General features: G+C 43.5%; 1 protein-coding gene across 1 annotated transcript in view; it reads right to left on the bottom strand.

The window, feature by feature from the left end:
- Window positions 1-20,338, bottom strand: part of LOC129716290 (collagen alpha-6(VI) chain-like) — a 77,846-nt gene that overhangs the window by 8,658 nt on the left and 48,850 nt on the right. The window contains exons 10-12 of the mRNA XM_055666163.1: window positions 16,578-16,656; window positions 7,446-7,591; window positions 3,756-3,848 (exon numbers count right to left, since the gene is read on the bottom strand). Coding sequence (XP_055522138.1) covers window positions 3,756-3,848; window positions 7,446-7,591; window positions 16,578-16,656 — 318 coding nt within the window. The remainder of the gene's footprint in view (window positions 1-3,755; window positions 3,849-7,445; window positions 7,592-16,577; window positions 16,657-20,338) is intronic.

Raw genomic sequence — 20,338 nt, 5'->3', positions numbered from 1 at the left:
TACATAAAACATTAAACTCGTTTACAGAACAAACTCTCCAAAGTAGTCAGTGATTTATATGTAGTCTACTCCTCCAAATTGGAGGTTGCTAATGTAAATTGTCTTTTGAATCAAATATGTTTACAAACACTTTTCCCTTCAACCTACATTCCTTCCTCTAATTACACAATTCACATCTCTTTAATCCACTTGGCTCAAGTCTACTGTCTTTTCATCTCCAGCCTTCATCTGCATATCAACCCTTCCAGTCCCCCCCCCAGTCCCCCCCCCCCATCCCTATGGTATGAATTCTCCGGAGAGATAACTACATTCATGTTGTCAAGAAAATTAACTCCTCAAACTTGTTACTTTTAACACTAATTGTTATGTAAACACATGGATTTTAAAACTAAATTTAATAACACAAAGGAAAGTTTGATTTAGTGTCTATAAGCTTTTAATTATATTGATCATCCATTGTATGATTCAATTTTAAGTTTATTTTAACATTTGTGAATAATGGCTCATATCCTGAAAACAAAAATATTGCAAAAATGTAACCTAAAATATCAAATAAATCAACCAATTCACCACAGAGACTTGAAACTAGTGCAGATGAAAGGTTGCACCAAACATCCCACATCTACTGAAATGATCAATTCCTTCAAATTAAAGGGAAATTGAACAAGCAGCATTAATAATATCGGTGTGTATAACATCAGTCCACCAATTTCATGTATTTTTCGATTTCTTCCATGAAATAAAAATGTCGATACTTTACAAAACAATTTAATGAAAATACATTCAATTTTAACTTGCCAAAATCTGTATTCTATTAAATGGATATGTCCTCTGTCAATGCCTGTAATCCACCAATTTTAGAGGTTCTGAACTTCATTCACCCACTTACAGAGATGATAGTGTGCAAAGGAACTGCAGATGCTAGGTTATACCAAAAACAGACACAAAGTGCTGGAATAACTCAGAGGGTCAGGCAGCAACTCTGGAGAAAAGGAATGAGTGATGTTTAGGGTCAGAACCCTTCTTCAGACTTAAATGTCACCTATTTCTTTTCTCCAGAGATGCTGCCTGACCGCTGAGTTATTGAGATGGTTGGTTCTTTACCATGTATGAAAACAGGAATAGATGATATACATTGAATTCCGGGAAAACCTACTTGTGGTAGCATATGCATTCTCTATAGAGAATTCTGCTCCAATTCTGCTCTGTGAAAAATTGCTTGGAGAATACATTACATCTTTGTTGGTTAATTTCACAGGCTGCAGAGCTAAAAGTGACTACGGAGGTAAGGTTTAAATTTGTTTTTTTGGGCAAAGTGGAAAATAATCTAAAACCTCTACAGCTATTTCTCCTTGGACCAACCTTGCTGCCTGTAATGAATTTGGAGATGCTGGAAATACTCATCAAGTCAGGCAGTACCTGTGGAGTCCATGTTACAGTTTGTAACACAAAGTGCAGGAATAACTCAATGGGTCGGGCAACATTTCCTGAGGACAGGGATAATTGACGTTTCGGTTGAAGGAGATGGATAGTCAACATTTCGACCCATAAACATCTCCTATCCATGTCATTCAGAGATGTTGCCAGACCCACTGAATTATTCCAGTACTGTGTGTCACCCAGATTACAGCATCTTGGGATGTCAGGACTGTCACTGTCTTATGAAGAAAGACTGGATAGACTTGGTTTATACTCTCTAGAATTTAGGAGATTGAGGGGGGATCTTATAGAAACTTACAAAATTCTTAAGGGGTTGGACAGGTTAGATGCAGGAAGATTGCTCCCGATGTTGGGGAAGTCCAGGACAAGGGGTCACAGCCTAAGGATAAAGGGGAAATCCTTTAAAACCGAGATGAGAAGAACTTTTTTCACGCAGAGAGTGGGGAATCTCTGGAACTCTCTGCCACAGAGGGTAGTTGAGGCCAGTTCATTGGCTATATTTAAGAGGGAGTTAGATGTGGCTCTTGTGGCTAAGGGGATCAGAGGGTATGGAGAGAAGGCAGGTGCGGGATACTGAGTTGGATGATCAGCCATGATCATATTGAATGGCGGTGCAGGCTCGAAGGGCCGAATGGCCTACTCCTGCACCTAATTTCTATGTTTCTATGTTTCTATCTTCAGTTCCATGTGTCTCAATGTTTCAGTTTGATTGCCTTTCATGAGAAGCAAGGTAATATTCTGATCTACATTAATCTGAATTTCTGACACGCGTTTCCCTTCCACAGATGAGTTCAGTTTTTAATTCAGTTTGCTAATATCTGCAGTTTCTTTTATCTTTTGACTAATTTACTGCTGAATGTGTAGCCAGAAGGCTAGCAGATGTGAACAAGCATAGATCTGGCATGTTTCACCAAATTATCCATTCGGTGCCCATGCCGTTCCTCTCCTAAATAATTGAGACCCGTGCTCACAATGGTTCCAGCTGCTTTAGTTCCCCTTACAGGCTGATGCTGATGCTGGTGCATGCCATTGATCAACGCCAAATGAAACTAAGCTTGAAGTAGTCTAATGTTCCAGGAAAAATATATATTTATCCTATTCAATGTTGGAAGATCGTTAAGTTGGCTTCTTTCGAATGTATCTATGTACGAGCCAAACATATCTTTAATGTGTTTAAGAAGGAACTGCAGATGCTGGAAAATCGAAGGTAGATAAAAGTGCTGGAGAAACTCAGCGGGTGCAGCAGCATCTATGGAGCGAAGGAAATAGGCAACGTTTCGGGCCGAAACGTTGCCTATTTCCTTCGCTCCATAGATGCTGCTGCACTCGCTGAGATTCTCCAGCACTTTTGTCTACCTTCTTTAATGTGTTGCCTGATAAATGTCACAGGGCTCAGTAAGAAACAAAAGCAGCCTTCAGTTTTCATCGGAATGTTGCCATTCGGACCTTTTGCTAAACCAGGTAGAGAGCAGGAGATTGGGGGTTAAAAACAAATCATTTTTAAAGTGCAATCATTAACAAAGTAGACAGTAAGTTATTACAACGTCTCGAAATGCATTCTACTGGTTTACCTTCAGGTTTATTATTGGTATATACTTATATATTTAGATGAATTAAGATGAAAGTTTAGATGAATTCAGATTAGTTATGGTTATTTTTATTTTGGGCATAGGAAAATTCATGACACAATTTATTGGGGACCTCAGAAACCTACATTTAAATAAAAACGGGGGGGGGGAGGGGAAATCAAAAAACAGTGGCGCCGAAAAGGGGGAAAGATGACAATATTTTCGAAAATTCTGAGGGGGTAGGAACCTCCCTAAAGGCTCGATTAAGGAGGGAAATAATAAGGGGCAAAATTTATTTATATGGCACTTTTAAACAAAATCACTTTGAACCAAAGCTTTACAGAGATTGATTAAACCAGATAAATGCATTTTCCCCCCCACAGCAGAATTCATTCCATTCTCCCCCTCATAAAGGATGTGGGAAAGATCTACAATATTCTTGGACTGAAAATTCCCCCGAAGACTGTGTCCAAAGTTCTCAAACGGCCGGACCAACTTACCACCACCTGGACGCTCTGCAGCCGCAGCTCAACTTCCCAGCATTTGCACCACCGGCGAAGCTGCAGTCCCGGCAGGGGTAGCCTTTAAATGCCCTTCAGACGACCTGGGATTAAAAACCACCCTAAATTAACATCAAAAGCTCGATTAAGCAATGGGTGGAAAAAGGACAGTACTTTATGTTCCTGAACATCTATCAGCAATCTGAAGAAAGAAGCAGTAGGAAGAGTAAAGAGATGATTCACTTGCCTTCGGGCCAGTACGTCCTTGCAAACCAATGCCGCCTGGTTCTCCCATGCACACACATTGGGCCTTACAGCACTTCATTTCAGAAACTGCCGTCTAAAAACAAAACAATACAGCTTTCATTTTTTTTTGGTTTTGTTTAAAGATACAGCGCGGGAACAGACCCCTTCCGCCCACCAAGTCCACACCGACCAGCGACCCCCCGCACTTTAACACAATCCTACGCACACTAGGAGCAATTATATATTTATACATTGATACCAAGCCAATTAACCTACAAACCTGTACGTTTTTGGAGTGTGGAAGGAAACCGAAGATCTCGGAGAAAACCCACGCAGATCACGGGGAACACTCCGTACAAACTCCGCAGACACAAGCACCTGTAGTCAGGATTGAACCCGGGTCTCTGGCGCTGAAAGGCAGTAGCTCTACTACTATGCCAACATGCTGCCCGAACGTTTAATGATTGAAAAAATTATAAACATATATACTGGAGAATGACTTTCTAAATATGCTCATCACAGAACAGCATGTTCCTCACCAGAGAAACATTTGATGAATCGAAGGTAGACACAAAATGCTGGAGTAACTCAGCGGGACAGGCAGCATCTCTAGAGATAAGGAATGGGTGACATTTCGAGTCGAGACCCTTCTTCAGACTGATGTCAGGGGAGTGGGTGGGATAGAGATAGAATGTAGTCAGAGACAGTAAGACTGGTGGGAAACTGGGAAGAGGGAGGGGATGGAGAGAGAGGGAAAGCAAGGGCTATTTGAAGTTAGAGAAGTCAATGTTCATCCCGCTGGGGTGGAAGCTGCCCAAGTGAAATATGAGGCGCTGTTCCTCCAATTTGCACTGGGCCTCACTCTGACAATGGTGGGGGGTTCAAGACAGAAAGGTCAGATTGGGAATGGGAGGGGAGTTAAAGTGCTGAGCAACCAGGAGAGCAGATAGTTTAAGGCGGACTCAGTGAAGAGATTGCCGAGCCTGCACTTGGTCTCGCCGATATACAGGAGTTGACACCCAGAACAGCGGATACAGTAGATGAGGTTGGAGGTGGTGCAAGTGAACCACTGCCTCACCTGGAAAGACTGCAGGAGGCCTTGGATGGAGTCAAAGGGGGGAGGTAAAGGGACAGGTGTTGCATCACCTGCGGTTGCAGGGGAAAGTACCTGGGGAGGGGGTGGTTTGGGTGGGAAGGGACAAGTTGACCAGGGAGTTTCAGACAGAACGGTCTCTGCGGAAAGCAGAAAGGGGTGGAGATGGGAAGATGTGGCCAGTTGTGGGATCTCGTTGGAGGTGGTGAAAATGTTGGAGGATTATATGCTGTGTGCGACGGCTGATGTGGTGGAAGGTGAGGACAAGGGGGACTCTGTCCTTGTTACAAATGGAGGGAGGGGGTGCTGCGGAATATCGAGGAGAACCTGGTGAGAGCCTCATCTTTAATGGAAGAGGGGAACTCCAGTTCTCTAAAGAATGAGGACATCTCCAATGACCTGGATGGTGCGGCGTAGACGGAGGAATTGTGAGTAGGGGATGCAGTCTTTGCAGGAAGCAGGGTGGGAAGGAGTGCAGTGTAGATAGCGGTGGGAGTCAGTGGGTTTGTAATAGATGTCAGTTAATAGTCTGTCTCCTGTGATGGGGACGGTAAGATCTAGCAATTGTAGGGAGATGGCGGAGATGGTCCAAGTAAATTTCAGTGCAGGATGGAAGTTAGTGGTGAAGTTGATGAAGTCAGTGAGTTCTGCATGGGCGCAGGAGGTGGAACCATCGCAGTCATCAATATAGCAGAGGTGGAGTTCGGGGATAGGGCCAGTGTACACCTGGAACAGGGATTGTTCGACATACCCTACAAATAGGCAGGCATAGCTGGGGCACATGCGAGTGCCCATAGCAACGCCTTGGATTTGGAGGAAATGGGAGGAGTCGAAGGAGAAGTTATTGAGGGTAAGGACCAGCTCTGCCAGGTAGAGGAGAGTATTAGTGGATGGAAATTGGCTGGTTCTGTGGTCGAGGAAGAAACAGAGGGCTTTCAGACCCTCCTGGTGGGGGATGGAGGTGTAGAGTGACTGGACATCCATAGTAAAGATGAGGGAGTGGGGGGCCTGGAAAATGGAAGTCAACAGCATGTGAGATGTCTTGGACATAGGTGTAGAGGGATTGGACCAGGGGAGATAGGATGGAGTCGAGGTATGTGGAAATTAATTTGGTGGGACATGAACAAGCAGAAACAATGGGTCTGCCAGGACAGTTCTGTTTGTGGATTTTGGGGCGATGATAAAATCTGGCCGTGCGGGGCTGGGGAACGATAAGGTTGGAGGCTGTAGAGGGCAGAGAGCCGGAAGTAATGAAATCAGAAATGGTATGTGATATTCAGGTCTGGTGCTCGTCTGTGGGGTCATGGTCCAAGGATACTGTAAGTAGGAAGAGGTGTCTGAGAGTTGTCGCCTGGACTCAGCGCACCAGACTACCACGGGCCCCTCCCTTGTCGGCGGGTTTGATTATCAAGTCGGGGTTGCTGCAGAGTGAGCGGAGGGCTGTACGTTCAGGGGGGGAGAGGTTAGAGTGAGTAAGGGGAGTGGGAAAGTTGAGGCGGTTGATGTCCCGCTGGCAGTTGGAAATGAAAAGGTCTAAAGAAGGTAGCGGGCCATCCGGGGGAGTCCAAGAGTGAAGGGGGTCCGTTGGAGATGGGAGAAGGGGTGATCACTGGGTGGTGAGGACTCCTTCCCATAGATAAAGGCCCAGAGGTGGAGGCGGAAGAAGAGCTTGACGTTGTGGGGGACCCGGAACTCGTTGAGGTGGGGTCGGAGGGGAACAAAGGTGAGGCCTCTGGTGAGGACGGACCGTTCCGTATCAGAGAGGGGGAGGTCAGAGGGGATGGTGAACACACAGCACGTGTGGGGGTTGGGGCCTGACGAAGGCAGATGAGTTGAGTATAGGAGCAGGGAGGTTCTACTGCAGTTGTACAGGGTCTTGGTGAGACCACACCTGGAGTATTGCGTACAGTTTTGGTCTCCAAATCTGAGGAAGGACATTATTGCCATAGAGGTAGTGCAGAGAAGGTTCACCAGACTGATTCCTGGGATGTCAGGACTGTCTTATGAAGAAAGACTGGATAGACTTGGTTTATACTCTCTAGAATTTAGGAGATTGAGGGGGGATCTTATAGAAACTTACAAAATTCTTAAGGGGTTGGACAGGCTAGATGCAGGAAGATTGTTCCCGATGTTGGGAAAGTCCAGGACAAGGGGTCACAGCTTAAGGATAAGGGGGAGGTCCTTTAAAACCGAGATGAGAAAAACTTTTTTCACACAAAGAGTGGTGAATCTCTGGAACTCTCTGCCACAGAGGGTAGTTGAGGCCAGTTAATTGGTTATATTTAAGAGGGAGCTAGATGTGGACCTTGTGGCTAAAGGGATCAGGGGGTATGGAGAGAAGGCAGGTACGGGATACTGAGTTGGATGATCAGCCATGATCATATTGAATGGCGGTGCAGGCTCGAAGGGCCGAATGGCCTACTCCTGCACCTAATGTTTCTATGTTTCTATGATGGAGGCCGAGGCGATGTAATCGACATTTGGTTAAATCACAATAACGTGATTAAAGTCTCCATAATCAAATGCATCATCCTATTTTCTAATATATGCTTACACATTATTAAAATAATCTGTCCTACTTTTATCAGGAACACTTACAATTCTTTTAAGCAAAGAACTTTCAATATCATCCATTTCAATCGATAGCTGTTGCTTGTATCCAGATCCAATTCCAAAGTCAATGAACGCAGTTTTATCAAATGTCCCTGCATTTTGCAGAGCCACAGCGATGAACGCATGAATCCCTGAAATCATAAAATAATCGCTCGTTATTACACTCTAGTTCCAGTTTAGTTTATTGTCACGTGTACCGAGGTACAGTGAAAATCTTTTCCTGCGTGCTAACTTTATTGTTGATACTTAAGATCCTGCTAGGAGGGGAAAAAAAACAATGACCATTACGATATAATACAATACAATATTTATTGTCATTTGAACCTCAGTGAGGCTCAAACAAAACTCTGTTTCTCCAGCCATGCAAACAAAAACGATTCCTACCAGACACACAAGCAATTTAATTCACACAACCATCCATCACAGTGAACCTCCTCCTCACTGTGATGGAAGGCAAAGTCTTTTCTCTCCCCTGAAGAAGGGTCTCGACCCAAAACGTCAAGCATTCCTTCTCTCCAGAGATGCTGCCTGTCCCGCTGAGTTACTCCAGCATTTTGCATCCACAGTATCTTTGGTAAAATGATAAGCCAATTCATGGCTAGGAGCCCACGCAACAAATCCTCTTCCACTTTCTGATTTCATGAGTGACTAATTACCAGTGTGCAAGCAATCTGCGTAACTTGCATCGTCAATCTGCCTTAGGATATGCTTGTCATTACCACAAATTACAGGCACATCAGAAGACATTTCTAAAAGGATCTACTTGTTCCTCAGGGCTCTGGAATTTTGCCAGTGAAACTGAGGTGAGATGAGGAGAAACGACCAGAAACACAAGGGCAGCATAAAGTTGAGATTGCTTGGTTCAGATTAGTTAGTATTGTCACGTGTACCGAGGTACAGTGACAATTTTTTGTTGTGTGCTGTCCATTCAGCAAAAACTCCAATAAAGTCCAATAGCCATAGTCATAGAGTGATACATCATGGAAACAGGCCCTTTGGCCCAACCTAACCACACCGGCCAACACGTCCCAGTTACATTAGTCCCACTTGCCCGAGTTTGGTCCATATCCCTCAAGCCTGTCCTATCCATGTCCAACTGTTTCTTATATGTTGGGATAGTCCCTGCCTCAACTACCTCCTCTGGCAGCTTGTTCCATACACCCACCACCCTTTGTGTGAAAATGTTACGCCTCAGATTCCTATTAAATTTTTTCCCCCTTCACCCAAAACTTATATACTAAGGTCCTCGGTTCACCTACTCTGAGCAAGAGATTCTGTGCATCCACCCAATCAATTCCTCCACATGATTGTATACACATGATAGAGTGTTTAGGAGACTGGCAGGGTAGATGGGATGCATTTGTTGGGTGCTGCCGGGCTGCAAGCTTCTTCTGTCAGGTGGGAAATGGTATTTTCCGCCTGTCCTCTCCCCACTAACGCAACACCTTCTCCCCACGACCAAGCCTGAGCCACAACAATCCAGCGCTGGTTCAGGCCAAACTCAGCACACCTGGAAGCACGGAACAGACCGACTTGCTCACTCACCGAGTCAGGGAAGCCAGCTAGCAGCCGTTCTTCTCGCATCTGCCTGCTCTTCCCTCTCAGCTTTTTTTTCTGTGGTCCTCTCCCACAAGATATTTTTTGTTTATTTCCAACATTTCGAGCTATAAACAGTTCTCAGGACAGGAAGACTTGGTTTATACTCTCTAGAATGTAGGAGGTTGAGAGGGGATCTTATAGAAACTTACAAAATTCTTAAGGGGTTGGACAGGCTAGATGCAGGAAGATTGTTTCCCGATGTTGGTACAAGGGGACACAGCTTAAGGATAAGGGGGAAATCCTTTAAAACCGAGATGAGAAAAACTTTTTTCACACAGAGAGTGGTGAATCTCTGGAACTCTCTAGCACACAAGAGGGTAGTTGAGGCCTGTTGATTGGCTATATTTAAGAGGGAGTTAGATGTGGCCCTTGTGGCTAAAGGGATCAGGGGGTATGGAGAGAAGGCGGGGATGGGATACTGAGTTGGATGATCAGCCATGATCATATCGAATGGTGGTGCAGGCTCGCAGGGCCGAATGGCCTACTACTGCACCTATTTTCTATGTTTCTATGTTTCTATGAGAAAAACATTTTTCACACAGAGAGTGGTGAATCTCTGGAACTCTCTACCACAGAAGGTAGTTGAGGCTAGTTAATTGGCTATATTTAAGAGGGAATTAGATGTGTCCCTTGTGGCTAAAGGGATCAGGGGGTATGGAGAGAAGGCAGGTACAGGATACTGAGTTGGATGATCAACCATGATCAGATTGAATGGCAGTGCAGGTTCGAGGGCCAAATGGCCTACTCCTGCACCTATTTTCTATGTTTCTATGTTTCTATGTAACCTGGGACTCCCTGTGCTAACAAAGACTCAGTGCTTGTAACTACTTTAGAGTAGACACAAGGAACTGCAGATGTTGGTTTACAAAAATAAAAGACTCTAAGAGATGGAGTAACTCAGCAAGCCAGGCATCACCTCCAGAGAACATGAATCCTTGATGTTTTGGTTGGGATCGTTCTTCAGTCTGAGGAACCGGCCAGTCCAGACATGGAAACGTCACATATCCATGTTCTCTGGAGATGATGTCTGACCAGCTGAGTTACTCCAGCTCTTGTTTTGTCTTGCAACCACTTTATTTAGTTAATTGTCACGTGCACTGAGGAACAGTGAAAACTTTTGTTGCCTGTGAACCAGTCAACAGAAAGACAATATATGATTACAATCGAGCCATTTACAGTGTATAGATACATGATAAGGGAATGACTTTAGTGCAAGGTAAAGCCAGCAGAGTCTGTTCAAGGATATTCCGAGGGTCGCCAAAGAGATAGATAGTAGTTCAGCACTGCTCTCAGGTTGTGGTAGGATGATTCAGTTGCCTGATAACAGCTGAATCTTTCTCCGTTACAGGGTGTCGGTGAGGCCACACTCGAAACTGTGCAGCATGGTTTTGCTCCCTTTACCTAAAACAAGGATACAGTTGCATTGGAGGTGGTCTACCGCAGATTCACGGGGCTAGGTCCGGGGGAGAGAGGGTTTGTCCCATCGTGAGACTCTAGGCAGCTTGTGCCTGCAATCCTTGGAGTTTAGAAGAACAAGAAGTTCTTGGGTGGGGCACAAGATCTCCAGACGTTTCAGTTCAGGTTTCCTAAGTGGGACAGGGGCATTACTGAACCATCTTTCCAAATTGTGTCACAAAGTGCTGAAGTAACCCAGCAGGTCAGGCAATGGCTTGAGAGGACATGGATGGGTGACGTTTCGTGTAGGATCCTTCTTCAGATGCAAATGTTTGTAAATGGAGTCATAGATTTATGTGTAAGCTACTTGGTTGTTTAATGTAAATAGTCCAGTTTTGTTTCATCATTTGTAAAAAATTGATAGTACACTGCCTGGATTGAATCTCATTACTACACCGCCTGGGTTGGAGTGTATTAGGAGACTGCCTCGATTGGAACACATTAGTGTACTGCCAAGATTGGAGTGTATTAGTAGAGTGTCTAGGTTGAAGTGTACGAGTATACTGCCTGGGTTGGAATGTACTGTATTAACAGAATATCCTGCAGTTTGTTATTTGAGACACAGCAGGAGTGATGTGCAATTGCAGTTTTTTTTAACCTTTTAACCTTCTTCCAAAGTCCTCATTTAAAAATGAAAAAAGCTGCTATGTGCTGTATAGGCAGTGTGAATCGACCCCAACTGAAAGGTTGCCATATCAGTATTAGCAAGAAAATGCAGAGAGTGCAAATTCTGGGAAAGAGACAAGATGACACTGATGTAAAGTCAAAGATAGACACAAAACGGTGGAGTAACTCAGTGGGTCAGAGAGCATCTCTGGAAAAGATGGATAACTGATGTTTAAGGCTGGGACACTTCATCAGCCTGACTATAGTGGGGGGGGGGGGGGGGGGTGGAGAGAAACTGGAAGAGAGAAAAATAACAGGACAAATCAAGTCCAGCAAACAGATGACCTCAGGAAGAGAGACTTTCTGATCAGCCAATTATTGGCTACAGGTTGGTGTGATCCCTCATTGTTGCAAACTTTGGAACTGGTTAACTGACGTTTAGTGATCCCAGAGTTCCCTCTCTCCCCAGAGGCAACAAGGGTAGAGTTCTGGTCCTCACCTTTCACCCCATCCAGCACATCATCCTCCGACATTGCTGTCACCTCCAACGTCAAGGAGATGAGCATGCATGTCTTTAGTCAGAGGATGGTGAATCTGCGGAATTCATTGTTGCAGACGGCTGTGGAGGCCAAGGCAATGGATATTTTTAAGGCGGAGATTGACAGCTTCCTGATTAGTACGGATGTCAGGGGTTATGGGGAGAAGGCAAGAGAATGGGGTTGAGAGGGAAAGATAGATCAGCCATGATCATATTGAATGGCGGTGCAGGCTCGAAGGGCCGAATGGCCTACTCCTGCACCTAATTTCTATGTTTCTATGTTTCTAGAATGGGGTTGAGAGGGAAAGATAGATCAGCCATGACTTGATCGGCCTGATTCTACTCCTGGAAATTATGTACATAAAAAAGCCTAAATATTTACGTTATTTCTTATCCAATTTATGCACCACCTCCTAAAGCAATCATCAACTACTTGCAGCTTAAAGATTGATTCACTTATTCAGGCGATTGCTACATTCTGCAAACATTTGGTGCCTTTTCAGTAGTCTGAAAAAACAAAAGTCTCCAGAGAGTACGAGTGGTGCGGAACAACATCTGGCTAATGCCAAAACTACTAACAATTCAGCTATTCTTAGACAAGAAAACACTAGTAGTCAATTTGCCTTGGTATGCATCATGATGATGTGGGTTAGAGACTAGAGGCTGGTTAGGGTGAGGGGAAGGTGGACAATTTGTCATGGAGTCGTATAACTATACAGCATGGAAATAGGCTTTTCAGTTCAATTCATCCGTGGGCACCATAGTCATAGGGTGATAGAGTGTGGAAACAGGCCCTTCGACCCAACTTGCCCACACCAGCCAACCATGTCCTAGCTACACTAGTCCCAGATGCCTGCATGTGGTCAATATCCCTCCAAACCTGTCCTATCCATATACCTGTCTAACTGTTTCTTAAACATTGGGATAGTCCCAGCCTCTACTACCTCCTCTGGCAGCTTGTTCCATACACCCACAACCCTTATGTGGAAAAAGTTACCCTTCAGATTCCTATTAAATCTTAATCCCCTTCACCTTAAACCCATGTCCTCTGGACCTTGATTCACCTACTCTGGGCAAAAGACTCTGTGCATCTACCCGATCTATTCCTCTCATGATTTCATACACCTCCGTAAGATCAGGCCTTTTCGACAAGTTGCCTATCCAAGCAATAATAATAATAATAATAATAATCTTATTTATATAGCACATTTTTAGTCAACTTGCATTGACCCCAAAGTGCTTCACATAATTACATTACATTTACACACAGGCAAAGGTGGGTGAAGTGTCTTGCCCCAAGGACACAACGACAGTATGCACTCCAAGCGGGATTCGAACCGGCCAACTTCCGGTCGCCAGCCGAACACTTAGCCCATTGCGCCATCTGTCAAGAACAAGTCCCACTTGTTCTAGCCTGGACCACATTACTCCATCTAGGGTAGACAAAAATGCTGGAGAAACTCAGCGGGTGCAGCAGCATCTATGGAGCGAAGGAAATGTTTCGGGCCGAAACCCTTCTTCAGACTGATCTCACTCCATCTAGGTACCTGCCCATTGTCCTTTAAATAATAAAAGTAATTATAATTGCATCTCTCACTATCTCTTCCACTGGCAACTCATTCTATACCCTCTGCGTGGACAGTTGCCTTTTACATTTCTTCCCTCTTTCCTTAAACCTTTACAAGACTCTCCTCCTCTTAGGAAAAAATTGTGATTATTCACCTTATCTGTGCCCTTGACGACCTTATAAACCACCGTAAGGTCACCCTCAACCTTCTTATGTTTCAGCCTTCCCTTTTAGAACAAACCCTTCTGATCTGGTAACATCCCTGCAAATCTGTTTTGCATCCTTTCCAGTTGCAGCCCTTCCATTTGCTGGAAGTGGAAAAGAAGGTCTACCAGTGGAAGGTCAAGGTGTGAGATTCCTGCAGCCATAATAATGGGCGACTCAAATAGTAGTTATAATTTCAAAATAAAAGGACCTCAATGAAACTATTGATATATTTGATCTGAACCTGACTTTGGAGAGCAAAGGAATCCGGTAGGATTTTACAGAAGATAACATAAGCAACAAGGGTGTCTGGAGCTGATCCCTGCTGTTTGGAGCAGATCACTTGGCATCTAGAGTAAGAATTGCTGCCGTAGGTCACCCAGGAGACATTTTTGCAGGATTCTTCCCACTCTCTTCACAACAGTAACGAATAACATGACATCAAATCACATTAATCTGAGTAACATATGAGAGAGAAAAAACAAACAGTTCTGACCAACACAATGTCAGCTCCAATTATTAACACTACTCATAAGATCTTAAAGAGCACATCGTAAATTCATGTCATCGGAGTAGAATTAGGCCATTCGGCCCATCGAGTCTACTCCGCCATTCAATAATGCCTGCACAATATTTCCCTCTCAACACCATTCTCCTGCCTTCTCCGCATACATTTTAACACTCCTACTAATCAAGAATCTGTCATTCTCTGCTTTAAAGTTACCCAATGACTTGGCCTCCACATCCATCTGTGACAATGATTTCCACAGATTCACCACCCTCTGATTAACAAAATTCCTAGCAGACACAAAAAACTGGAGTAACTCAGCGGGACAGGCAGCATCTCTGGAGAAAAGAAATGGGTGATGTTTCGGGTCGAGATCCTTCTTCAAACTTTCTAAAGAAATTCATCCTCGTCTCCTATCTAAAAGTACGTTCAGTAAGAAATTCTCCAAATAAAATCTCACCAAAACTTCAGTAAGGATGCCCTTGGTGAAAAAAGGAATACCTGCTGTAGCCACAATTACAAACTCATTGCTAGGAGATGAGTGCATTTCTTCAGACTGGTAAATTAGACCTGTTAAAATGTTTTCTTTTTCTAGGCTGTAGCTGTGTTTGAACCAACTGCACTATGAGGAAATTAATGTTTCATCAGTAAGTCTCAGGTCAGTGGACAGATTTATCGTTGTTACTTGGAAAATGTATGGTACAGGATTCAATGTAATCCTGGCACCGTTAAGGAATGTGCAGGGAGGAACTGCAGATGCTGGTTTAAACCAAAGATAGACACAAAAAGCTGGAGTAACTCAGCAGGACTGGCAGCATCTCTGGAGAGAAGGAATGGGTGACATTGCGGGTCTGAAGAAGGGTCTCGACCTCAAACGCCACCCATTCTTTCTCTCCTGAGATGCTGCCTGTCCTACTGAGTTACTCCAGCTTTTTTGTGTCGATCCTCTGGCACTGTCAAGTACTTGCACAATGTGAACTGTTATCCGAATTCCTGTTCTGTTTCTACATAATCCCCTGAAAAAGATTTCAATTAATTAATAAAAGAATTTCAAAAGTTATTTCATCCCTTTTCTGTACATTTGCCATTTTAGATTTTCGGAGAAATATTTAATCTGTCTGAGATATGATGAAAGCTGATTTTGACCAGTCATTCTCCAAACTGAGATAGTTTAAAATTGTGCAAGATAAATAGGCACATATTGAGCAGCATCGAATTAACACATTAAACACAATACATTTCTACCATTCTTCTCTTCAATGTTGTGACACAGAATGTAAATGTGGAATGTATGTATTTAACCCTGGACAATGAAGTGTTTTGATGAAAGTTTGTAATGCTCACTATAAATCCTAGGCGCATAATTATCTGTATAGTTACTTTGATGGATCTTGGCATGACAGGTTCGTTAGTTTCATTGCTTCATGTCAATAATGGTTTGCCTATTTTTCCCCTTCTGAATTCAATTTACATTTTTGGGAAATTAATATTAAAATGGTAGAGGTAATTTGATGATAACCATATAACCATATAACCACATAACAATTACAGCACGGAAACAGGCCATCTCGACCCTTCCAGTCCGTGCCGAACACGTATTCTCCCCTGGTCCATATACCTGCACTCAGACCATAACCCTCCATTCCTTTCCCATCCATATACCTATCCAATTTATTTTTAAATGATAAAATCGAACCTGCCTCCACCACCTTCACTGGAAGCTCATTCCACACAGCCACCACTCTCTGAGTAAAGAAGTTCCCCCTCATGTTACCCCTAAACTTCACTCCTTTAATTCTCAAGTCATGTCCCCTTGTTTGAATCTTCCCTACTCTCAGTGGGAAAAGCTTATCCATGTCAACTCTGTCTATCCCTCTCATTATTTTAAAGACCTCTATCAAGTCCCCCCTTAACCTTCTGCGCTCCAAAGAATAAAGCCCTAACTTGTTCAACCTTTCTCTGTAACTTAGTTGCTGAAACCCAGGCAACATTCTAGTAAATCTCCTCTGTACTCTCTCTATTTTGTTGACATCTTTCCTATAATTAGGTGACCAAATTGTACACCATACTCCAGAATTGGCCTCACCAATGCCTTGTACAATTTTAACATTACATCCCAACTTCTATACTCAATGCTCTGATTTATAAAGGCCAGCACACCAAAAGCGTTCTTTAACACCCTATCTACATGAGATTCCACTTTCAGGGAACTGTGCACAGTTTGTGGTACAAATTGTATTAAATTGTTTTCATTAACCTTTTCCTCAATTCCATTTCCATCACTTGTGACCTTATGACATGTTTCTTGCTTTGTACTTACACCAGTTTTTCCAGTCATGTTTTGATAAGAAATTCAGTTCTTCATCTCGTATATAAACTAAATGCGTTGGGTTCCAGCTTTGAAACTGCAATTCTACATACCTGGGACTGGTTGCCGCTTGTTTGAAACATACGCTGGAGAAAGCAATGTGAAGCTTCACCAATGTGGGATCCAGGCCACTTAAAATGCAGTATCTGAATTATGGGTATGTCTTATGGTGTACGTCTATGGAATTATGTGTGTGCAACAATGTAATGGAAATGTATCTTCACAGGACCAGTAACACTATCAATTCCAAATCCAAATGAAAATGGACTTACCTTTATTATACATTAGATTTGCATGCTCTTTAATTATCTCCTTGGTGTCATCCCATCCGTCTGTGAATAACAATACTACCTATGAAGAGATTACAATTAAATTCACAGCTGTTGTCGCTAATTTAAATATAAAATACTTTCTTCTCTCTTCTGGTTTTTATCGGTCTAATAACTTTTTCATTTTTATTAGCCTTAAGAATATTAAAGTAACAACAGGTAACTTACACAGCACAGAAACAGACCGCATTCTACAACATTCTATGCATTAGAGTGAGCAACAGCGGAAATTGGAGGAACAGCACCTCATATTCCGCCTGGGGAACTTGCGTCCGGATGGCATTAACATTGAATTCTCCCAATTTTGCTAGCCCTTGCTGTCTCCTCCCCTTCCTTAACCCTCGAGCTGTCTCCTCCCACCCTCCCATCCGCCCGCCCTCGGGCTCCTCCTCCTCCCCTTTTCCTTCCTTCTCCCCCCCCCCCACCCCCCATCAGTCTGAAGAAGGGTTTTGGCCCGAAACGTCGCCTATTTCCTTCGCTCCATAGATGCTGCTGCACCCGCTGAGTTTCTCCAGCAATTTTGTGTACCTCCGCATTCTACAACTAGTCTGTCCCAGTGTTTACTCAAGAGTCATGGACCCATAGAGAATGACAACAGGCCCATCAGCCCAACTTGGCCATGCCAACTAAGATGCCCTATTTATGTTAGTCCCATTAGCCCACATTTAGTCTGTATCCATCCAATCATTTCCCATCCATGTACCTGTCCCAGTGTATTTTAAATGCTGTTACAGTACCTGCTTCAACTCATGCCATATACTGAACCCTCCCCCCTCAGATAAAATGTTGCCCTTCATGTTTTGATTAAATCTTTCCCCTCACCTTAAACCTATGTCCCCTGCTTCTTGATTCTGAGAAAAACACATTGTGCATTCACCATATCAAATCCCCTCATGATTTTATACATCTCTATAAGATCACCCCTTAGCCTCCTGCTTTATCAGAAGTAAAGTCCTAGCCTGTCCAATCTCTCCCAAAAGCTCAGGCCCTCGAGACCTGACAGCATCCTCGTAAATCCCGTTTTACAGCAGAATAACGTGAACTGAACACAATGCTGCCACACAAGAGAGCTCACCCACAATTTGTGCATCTGAAACTAGACATCTGCAACTTATCTAGTTTCCTTCTAATGGGCCTGTCCCACTTAGGCGACTTTTTAAGCGACTGCGGTCGCCACATGATCGCGGGATGTTGCCGGGGAGTCGCCTTCACGGTCGTGAGGAGTTCCCGCATTCTGTGAACTAGTCGTGGCCTCATTATGGTCACCGGGAATTTTTCAACATGTTGAAAAATTAGCAGCGACTAGAATGAAGCCGCCATGGAGAGTAGCGAGAATTCTCGTGCCGTAGGTGGGTCGCCAGGAGGTCCTAGTGGGTTGCCAGGAGGTTGAAGGTTCTCTTAGATTCTTGTAGGTTGTAGCCGGTGCTGACCGATGAATTTCATTGGCTCATTGGGGAAAAAATGCAAGCACTAGTTTTCAGAATCAATGATAACCGACCGGTAATGTTAATGTCCGCCGAACTTCACAGCCGTGTATCTCTGGCTTCCTAAAAGTTGGCTCCACTCCTTCTCCCCCCTCTCCACACCTTCTTTTAAAGGACTTACCGCACACTGTGCTTTTTAGCTTCTTAATTACAGCGCCAACCTTCCTGTTCATCGCGGTGTGTGTCTGTATCACATTGGCTTTGCATGTGTGAATTTCACTCAGACAGCGCTCCCCCCACTTGCCCTGTCGCCTGCCTGCATAACGGGCTGGTGAAGGAAGCGATGTGTGTGTGTGTGCGTGTGTGTGTGTGTGTGTGTGTGTGTGTGTGTGTGTGTGTGTGCGTGTTCCACTCTGACAGTCGCCGTTCCAGTTCCCAGTTTTTCAGACGACTGCCAGCCCCATATGTTACTTGTGCAAACCATTCATAATGTTAAATAATTTCCTTTGCTTCCTGAATGGAAAGCTGCAGGAAAGGAAGAGCCGTTTCCAGTCTTACGAAAAAAAATATGGTCGACACACAAAAATCAGTGTGTCCAAAAACTGTGAATGATCCAGTGTGCAGCAGTAATATCTGGGCACAACACTTCAGATTTGAAACAAATATAAAGAATGGCTCTAAGTTCTACTAGAGACTAAACAAGGGCACATCAAAATGGAAGTGTGCGCTGTTCAAATTCACATATGGGAAAGGTTATGGTGAGGTATTAAAAAATGGCAAAGATGTATAATAAATACATTTTTTCCAGTCTAACATAAAGGATGTGGTAGAATGACAAATGCATAAATGTCTCTGCGTGTCCCAAACACTACTGTCAACAATTTACAGTGCAGCAGAAAGATCTGGACGCCACACTACAATGTGAGGGTAAACAGCTACAAAATGCATTGCCTGCAACACATTCTGAGAAGGAGAGAACCGCAAAGTCTGGCATCCTGGATTGTCTATGGATCCTGATTTGGTAGACATTGTTCTGACAGAGACGCCTTCAATGGTTTGGATATATTGAGCAGATGAATATGGTTAATTTCCAAAGACAATCTCAATAGAGAATTCGCTTCAGAGAAAAGGCCAAAATTGTGCCCAGACTTGTGCTTCAGTAAAATGACTTAAGGTGCCAGGCATCAATATGGACAACTGGAAATGGACATGGAGCGAGTGGCATGGTGGCGCAGTGGTAGAGCTACTGTCTTACAGCATCAGAGACCTTGGTTCGATCTTGACTACGGACTATATGGAGTTTGTACGTTCTCCCCATGATCGTGTGGGTTTTCTCCGAGATATTCGGTTTCCTCCCACATTCCAAAGATGTATAGATTTGTAGGTTAATTGGCTTTGTGTAAGTGTAATTTGTCCCTAGTGTGTGTAGGATAGTGTTAGTGTGCGAGGATCGCTGATTAGCGCCAAAGGACCTGTTTCCACGCTATATTTCTGAACTAAACTAAAAAAAAAACTAAACTGAAGAGCAGTATATCTGGAAAACAATCAGTGGAACTGCAAATTATGGAAATGATTAAATAAGGCCAAGAGGTACAAATATCATGTGCAGTGAAGAGATCCCACAGGAAGAATAAACTGCACATTCACGCACGCATACACACCAACAAACGAGCATGCACACACAATACAGGCGTCTGCGCACACACACACACACACACTCACCCACATAACTAAGTCCGACCAAGTACACCAGATGAAGCAAAACGTGTCACTCCCATGTCACCTCTAGGGCCACAACAGACAGTGTTCTCTAATCTCTAATCTCAGGATACTCATTGGGACTCAATTCCTAAGGCTACAATAACACTTAAACTAAAATTAAGGGCAACTACACGGTCTATGTAAATTGGAGTACATTGGAAAATTAGATTTACAATATGTTAATACTAATTAATTGAACTAATTAATGTTCCATTAAAAATAAAAATATCGCAGGATAAAAATTCCCCAGTGGTTAGCTAATTAAAGAGGTTGGAGACTGTGAGGTTTCGTAATGCCACCAACAAAATTTGCAATTCCGCAAATTCTTTCTTTTTAACTTCATCCTTATAAAATGAAAATTCTCATTTAGCTTTCTTTCTCTTTGTTTACCCAAAGAATCACATCTCAAATCTAAAAATATTCATTCCACAATTCCACTCACTACCTTTCTCCTTTCATGCTACACTTCACTTGACGTTTCTTTGGGGATACAGCGTGGGAACAGGTCTTGCAGCCGAC

Source organism: Leucoraja erinacea, chromosome 2, assembly GCF_028641065.1.
Source record: "Leucoraja erinacea ecotype New England chromosome 2, Leri_hhj_1, whole genome shotgun sequence".
In the NCBI taxonomy this organism is placed as follows: domain Eukaryota; kingdom Metazoa; phylum Chordata; class Chondrichthyes; order Rajiformes; family Rajidae; genus Leucoraja; species Leucoraja erinaceus.
The sequence above is the reverse complement of the archived record's forward strand: the minus strand, read 5'-3'. Positions and strand labels throughout refer to the sequence as shown.